General features: G+C 46.6%; 2 protein-coding genes across 2 annotated transcripts; one reads left to right on the top strand and one right to left on the bottom strand.

Annotated features, from left to right (window-relative positions):
• The first annotated feature begins 6964 nt into the window (after positions 1-6964).
• Positions 6965-7914, top strand: PHALS_14917 (uncharacterized protein). Its single transcript, XM_024717560.2, has one exon. It carries the CDS (start codon positions 7108-7110, stop codon positions 7444-7446), a length of 339 nt encoding a protein of 112 aa, XP_024583046.1. The 5' UTR covers positions 6965-7107; the 3' UTR covers positions 7447-7914.
• Position 7915: 1 nt separating this feature from the next.
• Positions 7916-11156, bottom strand: PHALS_03285 (zinc finger fyve domain-containing protein; the record flags this gene model as incomplete). The annotated part of the gene is made up of 3 exons (XM_024717561.1): positions 7916-10768; positions 10886-10951; positions 11121-11156. 3 exons carry the CDS (start codon positions 11154-11156, stop codon positions 7916-7918), a joined length of 2955 nt encoding a protein of 984 aa, XP_024583047.1.
• Positions 11157-12479: the final 1323 nt, after the last annotated feature.

The following is a 12479-nucleotide window of genomic DNA, read 5'->3' on the forward strand; positions in this document are numbered from 1 at the left end:
ATACGATTTTGAGCTAGAACCGCATGTGCGAAAGCGCGCGAACTTGCTTGCGGCTTAGGACAAATCGGTTCAGCACCACCTGCGATCGATGCACAACTGTCGCCGGCGATCACGATGTGCTGTGTATAGTGCCACAAGCGTGAAAGAACTATCGTCTGCGCAACTAGGAGACGACCACGAAGTGTGCGTGCGTCTATACCAAGCTTAGAAGCCACGGTAAAAGTGCTGATCATGAAACTCTATGATTGTCAGCAACTGGTTTCTGCCTGAACGGGATGCCCAGATACTTGACCGTGACCACGCGACTAAAATACATCCGGAAGTGCAGGCCACATCTGGTTTTGGTTCAGACCAGCAGCACCGACTTGGACAAGTTGATCTTCGCGCCAAAACCTAGACAGCATTTATTGACGATGTCGGGTTGCGCTTGCAAGTTTGGAATTGAGCTAGCAAGGAGCGTCAAGTCGTCTGCAAAGAAGATTTCAGTCGCCGTGTGGTCTGCATTTAGACACACTCGGTGCTTGTCGTGCGACCGCAGCATATTAGCGAGAGGCACAAACGTCAAGACGAAAATAAGCACAGAGAACGAATATCCTCGCTTCACGACTCGCGTGCAGTGTATCGCTGGCTGGACGTTGTTGTTAATCAGCAAATGCGCTTGCAGTTTTGCGTTTAAAAGCTTGATCAAGCGGATGAAGCCGGGTCCAAAGCCCATGCGCTAGAGCAAATGGAACATGTACGCCCAATTGACGCTGTCAAACGCTTTTTGGAAATCCAGGAACAGCGTGCAGACCTCTTCGTCACGGCTCGTGACGAGATCTTATAAGCTGTCACGAAGCGTATTTCGTTGTGGATCAAGCTGCCCTTGACGAAGCCTTTCTGATCAGCATGGATCAAGTCACCGACTGTCATGATCATGCGACGCACTAGCGCCTTCAACAGTGCCTACACGTTAACGGGCCTAATGGTGATTGGCCGGTAATTGCCTGGCACACCGCGCGAGCTCTTCTTTTGCAGCGGCACGACAGCTGACTAAGGCGGGGACGCGAGGAACTCACCACGATGTAGCCGGTCGCTGAAGACAATCGCGAGACACTCGCCAAAGACGTCTGGAGCCACTTTATAGAACCCAGCGGTCAAGCCGTCCATGGCACGTGCTGACGATGCCTTTATGTGCCAGATCGCGCATACAACTTCTGCCGCAGTCAAGTCTGCGTCAAGCAACAAGCGATCGGATTCCGAGACAAAGTGCGTGATCGAGACGAGAAGCTCACGCTGCATTTCTTCGTCTGGTGGTGGAGCTCATCCTGACGGACTGTCCGGGTCACTCATCTCTGACCCTTAGTGCTCCACGAAGCGGAGAGAGATCTCGTGTGGGTTCGTCAAGACACTCCAATCTGGTGTCTCACCTTCTTCCATAGAGATCTTGCGTAGGCCCACATCCAAGGGACCGAAGAAGTGCGACGTCTAATGCTCAGAGTTGGCTGCTTGAAATTCAAACGCAGTATCTTGATGGTCCTAGTATGTTCACAAGACAGTCTTCTTGTAATGGCGCATGGCTTCGTCAAAGAGCTCGTGGTCGTCTTCATCCGACGAAAGCATGATGCCGTGCAGCAGCCTAATCCAGTGCGATTCGGGCACTTTCGTCGGCTTGTATGTCTTAAGTGCGGAGCTTATTCTGCACATCTTGCAGTTGTTTTTTATGCGCATTTCCCACTCGTCCCAGACTTTGCTCGGATTGTCGGCGAGTTGGGGTCTGTCACACACCATATCAGCTTCCTTCTCGATTGCCGAGACAACCCTCGGGGTAGCCGAGCCAGTATCTGGGGAGCTTCTAGTTACCACAACCGTATAGCTGTGTGCCGGATCGAAACGTCACGCTGAGCGCGAAGTGGTCTCCAGCATGCATCGGCAAGAAATAACTGGCAAGCCGTAGTAGCGACTGCAGAATGTTTCCGACATCAGCACGTAGTCCGATCGGTTCTTTCGTGTTAGTGGACTAGGAGCTCGCGCTTCTCGTCATGATGTATTCGCTATGCGTCTATAACATCAAGCTTCGCTAACCTCCAGAGGCAGCTGGATCGACTTGGATCGTAGCGCAAGTCGGGCATGGACCAGTCGAGTTGAGGATCGAGCGGCATATTCAGGTTACCAAGCACATAATGTATCGCGTCATCCTCAAACTAATCAGTATCCAAGCACACAAATTATTGGTGTTCCTCCTGGCGATCGACGGGCGGGCGCATAAACATTGTGGATGTAAATGGGAACAAGGTCATTCATCCCCTTCACAACGAGGTAACGTCCGAAAACATACAAGGTTGATACAACGATAGCCGAGTCGAAACTCGGGAAGTCGGAGCGTAGTACGGTCATCACTCCTCTGCTTCGACCACGAGTAGGTCGATCCAACAGTGCGTTTGGGTCATCGACAAAGAGCTTGTGTGTGAAGCTCGAGTCGAGATGGAAGTTGAACGTCGATAGGTGTTGCGCGTCACTGAACTTGGTTTCGTGGATGTAGGACACCGAGTGGTCAATGAAGGGGTGACAGTTCTTCCTGTTACCGTTAGTAATATTAGTCAAGGGACTAGTGCCATTCCAGGCGAGCTGGTATAAAGGCCATTGGCCACGAGTCGCCGCGGCACTCGAACCTGTCGTCACCGAGCCATCGTCAGCAATGCAGGTTTTCAGCACCGACGTGTCATCAGGGTAGTAGCCTTTAAATCTTGTAGAGCTTCCAAATCATCGAGCAGGTGACCCTGCTATTGTACCTCGCATCACCGCATCATGCATCGTGAGCCTATGTCTGACCGCAGCAACATGGGCAGCGTGTTTGGGTGCAAAAGGCGCGTGTGGTGGTGCACTGCGATTTACTAGACAGGCTGATCCGTGAAGTACTGGATCCAGTGATCGTTCTTGGAGAGAATCGGAGTGGTCGCCATCAACGCCATCTCAAACATTCAAAAGGCCTTCGATGCCCGCGACAACTCTGAGATCGCGGCGGAGTGCGTCCACCATGTGCTGCAAGCTTTGAAGATATATGCGCGCTTTGACGGTACTGCCGCGCCCATAACTCGGATACTCCGATCTCCAGCACGTTGACTGCCTCGGTCCAGTGCCCGCGCCAATAGCATTTTTACCTCCTTGCGGAGGTGGGATAATGACTCACATAAGCGCTACCAGGAGACGTGCGCATAGCACCCAAGGTTGTCGAACTCCAATCTATCCAAGGATCATGGTGTTCCAACCATGCCATACCAAGGATGAGGCTATACATTGAATACAAGTCTAAGACTCAGTAGATTTCACGGTATCAAAGCCAAGAAACTTGACACTGAGGTACAAAGGGACCCTCGGTACCGTGACACATGTCCACGTCGCTAAGCAAATAGTGACGATGTCACTCAAGTGCACCCTCAGCGCCTCAGCATACATCTGACTTTCTTCTATTGCGGAGCGTCAAATATAATTGTCCGATGACCCGAAGTCGATCGGGATCTTTCATGGCTTCTCAAAGGCCTTCACGATAATTTCCAAGACCAGCAAGCCCGGCTTGCACACACGATCCGTGTTCAAAAGCACGTAGCTCTTCGGGGCTGGACCCTGCTGCCCTCTACCACTATGAGGCACAACAGAACTCAGTTCTTACCAAGTATGGCGCCCCGCGCCTACTGTATTTCCTCGTTTCCTCGCGAACTGGTAAGAATTGGGACGTCTGCTCGCAGAACCTTTACGCGCGTTGCGCAGGGAACAACCAGTTCGAAGGTGACAGGAGTCTCCACAGACAAACCCCCGTTGGGTGCTCGAACGCAGCTCGGCGGCTTGGAGCACTCCCTTCTCATCCTCAGCAGAGCTGAGATCCATCGGCCCAGGCCCGCTCGGCGAGCTGCTAGAGTTTGCATTCCAACCAAGTCGTGACTCAAAGTTGAAGTTGGCATTCAAAGCCCCGCTCACTAATTCTTCAGAAGAAGACGGGTGCATACGGAAGACTTCCATTCTGGCTACGCCAGGACGGAGGCCTTCCATAAATACGGCTGACATACTGGCAATGAGAGTACGCAGCTCTAGGATAAAGTCCACTAATGACTTCTTGCCCTGTTGGGCGGCAAGAAAACGCGATTGGACGCGATATGCCTGGTTAGGTGGCGAGAACACTCGTGAAAGCTGCAGCATCAGCTCCGTCTAGAAGGAATTCGCCGCTTCGACCGAAGTGCCGCACGTCAGGGCCCATTCTCGCGCTCGACCACCGATCTTGGAGATAGCTAGGGCCACGCGCTGCTGCTCAGTCTGGAGCATGGCAGACCTTTGGCCATCTCGACCTCTCTCATCCAGAGCTGAAAATTCTCTCCATCCTTGCCCTCGAAGGTCTTAACACTCACAATGAGCGGCTTGGGACGGAGAGAGTCATCCGTCGTCGACGATGGCGTCATGGACGTTGTCGACACCGATATCTTCTGCTGTAGGTGCTCTAGCAGAGCATTTCCATAACTTGAAAACGCCTCTAGGCGCTCGCTTATCGCTTCAGGTGCTTGCGAAGCGAAATGTTGCACGCCCTCAGGGCCCAGCAGAGACATCAGCTTTTCAAGCCCGTCCTGCATGCCCTGGAGTATTTAAATGAACTGCTTTATCCTCACAGAGAGAAGGTCGAAATGACTCAGGTGTACATAGACTACAAGTGCTACCAAGTGCAGCGGGCTTTTGCTGAGAGGAAGCTTGGTTAAGGTCGGTGACCTTCGTTCTATACTTGGAACCAGTACGAGTGTAGCGGATCGCAATTCACTTACTCCAAGAGTAACCACACCCTAACCTGACGACACCGTCCTGTGTTCACACCATTTTGTGTAACCCACACCATTATGTGATCACACAATCTTGTGTGACTCACATCCTTCATACCAGGGGTGTGCCGCTTACAGGCTCAATGTCTTGTCAGTTGTGCCATTGGGGCATCAAGCGCATAAGACTATCGTTTGTAAATTTAAGGGTAGCTGCAACATCTTTTGTCCATCCATTCTATACACTTGGAATGGCAAAGCCAGGTAACTTGGATGACGGCATTTGAATATGTATGGAGAGTTGTAGTCACAAAAATAAATAGTAATTGCTTACATATGATTGGTATTATAGCAATTGTGAAGGGACGATCACAGAGAAACTTTGGTTCTCTAGTTTTTCTGGACTCTAGACTTAGTAGATAATTTGTTTGATAATTCTGATCCTTGCTAAGCCCCGACATAAGAATTCATGGACCTGGACAAGCTAGTATGACGTCTGATTAAGAGAATTATGCGACGAATTCCCTGAGGAGCGATTTTGCTTTTATTTGGTAAAGACAAATTGGCCTCGTAACCAGTGTAGTTCGCTCATTTGGAACCCTCTTATGTACTCGTTAGTTCAGAAAAAGTATCAATGATGTTCCCCTGCGCGAGATAATTTGTCGTCCTGTACCCTTTTGATTTTAATCTTCAATCCACGCTGAACGTGATGTGTATAAATAATAAAAGCAAGGATAGCAGTTTGCTCAGTCGTTTAATGAGGAGGGCTTTGATCGATCAGGCGTGGGTTTAATCATCAACGTGGCTGAGATAACTGCATCTAAGGATGCAAATACCGCGCGTATCATTAAAAAATTTAAAGCAGTGCATTCTTCATGCACAATCAAGTGACCAATGAGCAAGATAAACAGCTGAAGTGGAAATGAGTACCCCGATTTTTTCGACATCTCTGTAGAAGTGCGAAAAACGACAATATCACAAAAGGTAGCTTTTCCTTTGGCAAAAATGTCCAGCACTGAGCGGGTACGGCCTGTCAGAAGTCGCTTAATGCAAATTTACGAGAAAGGTGAATCTCACTTCAGCGTTTAAGACGTCGCAAAACTGCACAATGCATCTTCCACTTGTTCAGTCAGGCTGTTCGTCTTTATAAGAGCCGCTGTTGACACAAATACTTATGTGTTCTAAACAAAAGCCGAGAGCGACATAATTTGAGCATAAATTGAGTGTCTCGGTCTATTGCAATCTCGAATGCTGACACGAAGCCGAAACATCACGTGTAGAAAGTATTTTGATCATCTTTCGGTCGATATCATGTCTTTGACCGGAGTACTAGCTCAATCTTACTATATTTGTTCACAGATGGACCCGTGATCTCGCACATGTTGAATTCGCTGTCTTTCATTACACTTATCAAACTCTCCAAAGGTTGCAGGTGCAACATCGAATGAAACTAGCAGAATCACGGCGGAGCTCTTATTCGCGCAGATAAATGCGCCGTCTCGCCCGTCTTTGAACATCAGATGACATTCTCACAGTATTATCACTTGGGAGGAATCCATATTTACGGGCTTTCAGCCTATCGAGGATGCAGGCAATGATCAAATTATAAGTGCGCACATATCACATATGTGTAAGCCCACTTGCACACAGGTGTCCAGTACTATTTCCAAGACATGTTTGTCCGAAAACCCACTTTACAGAACTTTCGTAATATTATATATGAGTCAATTATGCGACTTCCAAATTTGGAATAACCGGTCCCTGAAGGATATCTTTGCCAATGCGAAGTGATGCAGCTCATTCAGCATGCGGTGAATTTACAATTTTGCTCGTGATGGTAAGCCCTGATGTGCTCTACCAAACGGAACTTGAGATACTTGATCGATCATCTTTCGTCATGATGAATCTCTGGGTGAATTCTTCGATTCTGCTTGTCACATCTGGAGTCGCGTTGGCATCATTTAAAAGTCGATGAACCCTAAGAAGACTGTTAAGCTCAAGTATTATAGCAGTCACAGTGAAGCTGTGAGTCTTTAATTATTAGATTCCGTTTGATCGTTGATCTTGTGTTCAACGTTTTTCATTATGTGCAGAAACAATATAGTGCAGATTTAAGTTAACTTGCTCTAGTTAACGTTGATTTGACATTTACTATTGTCAATAATGGCACTAAATCTATGAAAAATATACTTGAATCTTTCTTCCCAATTTTATAACAGACCTGAAGTCACGAGTGGCAAGACATTACCGCTATTATACAAGGGATTTTCTATTCAAGTCTAAGACTAAAGCTTTTGAGGTGTTATTTTAAGCCTTTGTTAGTAAAGTACATATGTACTCAATGGCGTTTTACATAAAGATGGAAAATTTCAGTTTGCGTTCACCACATGTCTTTCTTGTTAGCGCGACTGCCTCATACAACCTTCAGGATCTGGTACTGTTGATGAATACGACCACAGCTGTATCGTCTCAGGTCAGTCGAGCATTTAAGGAGTTTGCGATCGCGATCGATGGTAAAGCTTTCAAGCCAAGACATGAGCAAAGCTGCGAAATTCTTTTTCCAGAGCTTGATGGGTCCTTCAATAGCACCACATCCCAAAGGTGGAAAAAGTGGATGGGTCGAGCAAATTTGAAGGGTTTTCCATTGTCTAACACTCAATATCCCACCTAGTAGTTTTAGTGGTTTACATTCAGGGAATCTATAGAAAGTAACTAGTAGCACATTCGGTTCAGACTGTATCACTTCTTGATAGACGTGATTTAGTTGTCAGTAGCTTGCCTTCCTACATAGTATAGGACGCTGTAGAATCTCTCGGGGTCGCCATCAGTCTACACAGCGGTGGTCATCGTACTTGTTGCCGACCTTTTTTTAGGTAATTTAGTCTGTCATCTCTGTGACATTCACTTGCTGGAAGAAGTTGACTAAGAACGGCGGGCCTATCGAATTGTGATGACGACGCGAAATAAATTGACGAAATATAGTGTAACGGCAAGCTAAAATAGATTTTTTTTTCTGTGCTAAGGACAAAATTGCGAGAAAATTCTACGAGGACAGAGCAGCGGTTGCCGATCAAGTTAGGCTAAAAAGAATCTGATAGAATCCATAGATCACTTCTCTTCTTCAATCTTCAATCTTCAATCTAAACCTCGTAATAGCAGCGATCACAAACCCGAACAGGCACGTTGATGCCAAATTCTGGAATCGACCTGAATTTTTGAGAGCAGCCTTCACAAACGAGAGCGCCACAGCGTCGACAATTGTGCTGGTCTCGGTTCTGCTGTGCTTCACTGGACGACGTCGAGTTCCACGTAAACGGCGAATCGCAGCACATGCAGCGCGTCTTTGTGCTGAATGGTGTCCAGTCGGGCAGCGTAGGCTTGGCACGACGAGCGTCACGCACAATACGCAGAGCGCTTAAATAGTTGCGGCCCAAATGATCACTCAACATGTTTTGCTGCACTGGAATATGCGATAGCTCTTCACACTTGCGGTCAACATGCACGGCTTCATAAATACCTTTGTAAAAATAAATATGTGTCACTTTACCCGGAACAAAAAGCTCCTTAGGATCATCATACAGATTGGTAATCAACACCGCAGCAATTTGGTGCTCCTCCTTGAGTATCTCATCTGAAGGCTCGTCTTCGCTTTGTTTATCTCCAATCTTGTCTAGCTGGTCAATCAAATTCGTTCGCGTTAGTGTCCAAGTCGAGATGCCTTCATTTTTTTCACTCTCCTTCGCCTTTTTCTCTGCCAATAAAAGTGTGTCTTTGGAATCAGTACCCCTAGCAAGCTTCCCCCTCCTTTGATCAGCAGCTTCTTTGGCCCACTCTCGCTTTCTCGGTGCCCACAACGTCTTTGCGCGGTCTTTAAATGCCTCGAAATCTTCAAACGCTGTGTCACGCCAGCACCCCTTGAAGTTTTTAAGTTCCTCAACCAGCTTCATCACATTCGATGCTTTGGCGCGAGGGACAATATCATCTCGAAGAATTATTGAATGTACAAAGTTTTCGCACGATTCAGCCATACTGAAGTCCACACACGCGGGCACAGCGTATGCAAAGCATTCAAGATCATTGAACTCTTTCTGCAGCATGACCGACAGCAATGTTGCACAACCAGCTCCAAGCGAGTGACCAGCAAAAACGAGCTGGTAACCTTCACTATGAAGAACACGAAGAGACTTGATAATTCTGTCCTTGATCCACATCACAGCTTTTAACATTCCATTGTGCGCAAATGCGTCCACAAAGCCACCAGTTGCTTCACTTTCTGCACCAGCCGAAGATAAACCGATTTCTTCGGGACAAGCCTGGATGTCCGTCAGTGCATCTTGAACCGATTTGGAGCCTCGAATCAAGACAAGGGCGGTCTTTGTCTCCTTGTTGCCCAGTAAGGCAAAGGAAGGATGACGAACACCCTGATTTTGAACATGTGCATATATGAGTAGAAACCCTTGCAATCGACTTATGCGTTGTATGTCCAAAACGTCCTCCTCATAGATGCCATGAAGAGCTAAAGGCGCGTATTTTAGCATCTTTGCCAAAACTTCGTCCGAGACTGATTCACATCCATAATGACTGTTCTTCTCTCTCTCAGGCTCTGCACCGCGGTCTCCTCGGTTCATGGCCATAAAGTAATATGTGCCAATGGCAGCATCTTGGAAACCAAGATCACCTAAGTCACCGAGTAATCCTTTGAGCGTTGAAAAAGACTGTATGAACTCGTTACGCAAAATGAACCCAATCAAGCCAGCTCTGCCGTATTTTCGTAAGAAATCAACGCTGACGACAGCCATTTTAGTTGCTGCGCCAATAGGCGCAGACTTTGCAGCGACGAGGGTTCCGCCAGCTGCACGCATGATCTTGTCAACTGCGGTGTCTGTGACTGTGTTGTAATACGGAATGAGCTTGTCGACAAAGAAATCATTTACACGTTCAATGCGCCACTGCACGAGCTGTCGATCAATCTTTTCTGTAATAATGTAGTGGCAATTCTTGCATAACTTTGACGACGTCATGTGACCATAGGCGCGAATAATTGCTGATTCAGGCAAATGATCTCGACAGAAAGACTCACAGCAATAGCCGCATAGATAGCGAAATTTTGTCATGCCAAACTCTATGTTGCATTCCTTGCAGTTTTTTGACTCGGTCACTTCGGGAGGAGATACATATTTTGGGACGCTATCTTTGCAGCACGTCACCAAGGATCGTTCAACCGGAGATAGGTCAGGAAAACGCTTAGACAGCATCGACTGAATTTCCTCGTACGAATCGTACTTGATCATTGGCAAGGCCTGTGGCTCCACGTAAATTGCAGCAGCTGTTGCTGCTTGCGCCATCTCCAATCCATATACTGATGCTTCCTTGATGGACTGCACCGTTCCATAAACTGCTTGCATTGACGACGATCCTGCCAAACTAATCGCTGATGATGGCAAAGAAATCACAGCCGACGAAAATCTACCAAAAAATCCTAAATAGCTCGGTTCCTCGCTATTCGTATTATCCTCTTTCGCACCAGCCGGTGTAGTCAATCCTTTATCGGAATAACCTGCCATGCCCATTTCCACATTGTCCTTTCCAACCATTGTGGTCAAGTCACCCAACGTTTCGCAACTTTGTTCTGCGCTTAAATTTGCTGTTTCTTCATTTTTCTTGGTATCCAAAATGGGCATGTGGTTGCTGTCGACCATACCTAAATTATTTGCAATTCTCAGGGAAATATCGTCATGAGATTGGTCGTTGACTTCCGTGAGCTCTGTTCTTTTATTGCCCATCCAAACTCGTGCGCGAACGACACTGGAACGTGTCATTTGACCCAATGTGTCGTTAAATAGCTCACCATAGAGCCAGCCATCTTTATCATAATCTACGCCCTTATAGACCGTCCACACATAATCCTTTTGCTCATCTTTACTAAGACAACTCTCTTGATTAGTAGTACACCAAGCAGGAGGGTCGTCCGCGTGCAGCCGCGCCGACCAGCCCTGAATACATCAACAGCATTTGAAAACGTGTAGTTCGAAAAAGATAGACATACACAAATATCGCTGCTTGTAGTTTAAGCATAAGTAGCGCGAAACTATATGGCGATACAAACGCACCAGTATAGGGTACCAACGCTGATTCTCGATAATCTCCAGCATTAACACGCGACTTTGGCGATTGTGCTGATCAAAAGAATAGATTCTATACTAAAATTAGGTTGAAGTAGTTCTTGAAAATTCTTTATTTCCGCAAAATTCTAACCAATTAAAAAATTATGAACTTTACGATTTCTGCAGCAGGACACACTGAAAAAAAAATGACAAATACGGGTGTTCTGGAGGTAATATTTACCTCACCTTGTTCGTCTTCCCCAATTTCTGGATCCATGGCAAACCTTTCACCTCCATGGTACTGCTCAACTCTTCGCTCCACGACCCAAATCCATAGAGGTTCGTGAGAGTATTTTATGAGATTTTCTATATAGATTCAATAAACAGTATGACAGTAAGTACTACATACAATCACGGTTAATTTTAGCGAATAACAGCGCACGGCTTGCAGCGTCGAAAACTTAAGCGCGATCGATATGCAGCCGAAGGCGTACGTATGATATTTGATAGAGGCGGCGCTACAAATATAACATCATGTCAGCGAAAAACAAGCCGTTAGCTGCACTCGACGGCAACCGGAGTATTAGGCACACACTAATATGTCATATCTCCACAGCACAGTTTGCAGCAACTTCGGGGATATTGTCCATTATGAACGGACAATCACTTGTGGCCTCGGATATATTCAACATCCACCTGACCTGCTGCCGATTTACAGCAGGTCAGGTGTATGTATAATCTGGTTCCATTTACCAAAAGCTGCAAGGAAATACGATCGGCGATAAAGATGCCTGGAACGCATTCGAGTGTCGGCACAAGTGCGACGCGAGGACTTACGATGCAAAAGTAATCAAGCTCGAGAGATCGCTCAGAATGCTTTGAACCACAAGTCTGACATGGGCAATGATATATATAAGGCAATTTTGATCGGTGTGTGTGTCATTCTGAAACAAATTTTTGGTCTGTGTGGCTATTTCATTACTTATAGTTCGGTTGTCACGCGTAAATGTCGAAGGATACTAAAACGTTTTGCAAGTGTTTCGCAGACTTGTGTCCGAGAGAGTATAATGGAAAGTGCACTTAGATCCTTTGTTCGTTGCCTACTCGAACGACAATCTAGCCTTAAACTGGCTAGTGGATTTCTATCCACAAGCCTCCAAACATATGGTTACTTCGAAGTACCCACTATTTGTCGTCCGCACATTTCTGAGTAAGAGACACGTAGAGCTCGTCCATTTGTACTATAAAACACGACGCTTGGTTTGTAACGGGGTTACACGTACCCTGGTAACAGGTGTGTGTGTCATACGAGATGGGCATGGTGTGACTGCACTCAAATAAGAATACGGTACGTGGCTGGGTAGCCAGTAGGTATGCATGTATTTAGATTTTGCTATATATTTAGGAAAATCTAAACATTAAAAAAAGGCGGCTTTGCCGCAGATAAAAAATAAATAAAGTCAGTTTTGGATCTAAACGGAAGAGTTATTTAGCCTTGTGTTAAGGCAATAATTACTCTTGGAGTAAGCGGATTGCAATTGCCAAACTCGTACTTGTTCTAAGTATAGAACGAAAGGTCGGTGACCTAACTTACGCTTCC

The sequence above is a fragment of the Plasmopara halstedii genome, assembly GCF_900000015.1.
Source record: "Plasmopara halstedii genome assembly, contig: Scaffold_2165, whole genome shotgun sequence".
NCBI classification, from domain to species: Eukaryota; Oomycota; class Peronosporomycetes; order Peronosporales; family Peronosporaceae; genus Plasmopara; species Plasmopara halstedii.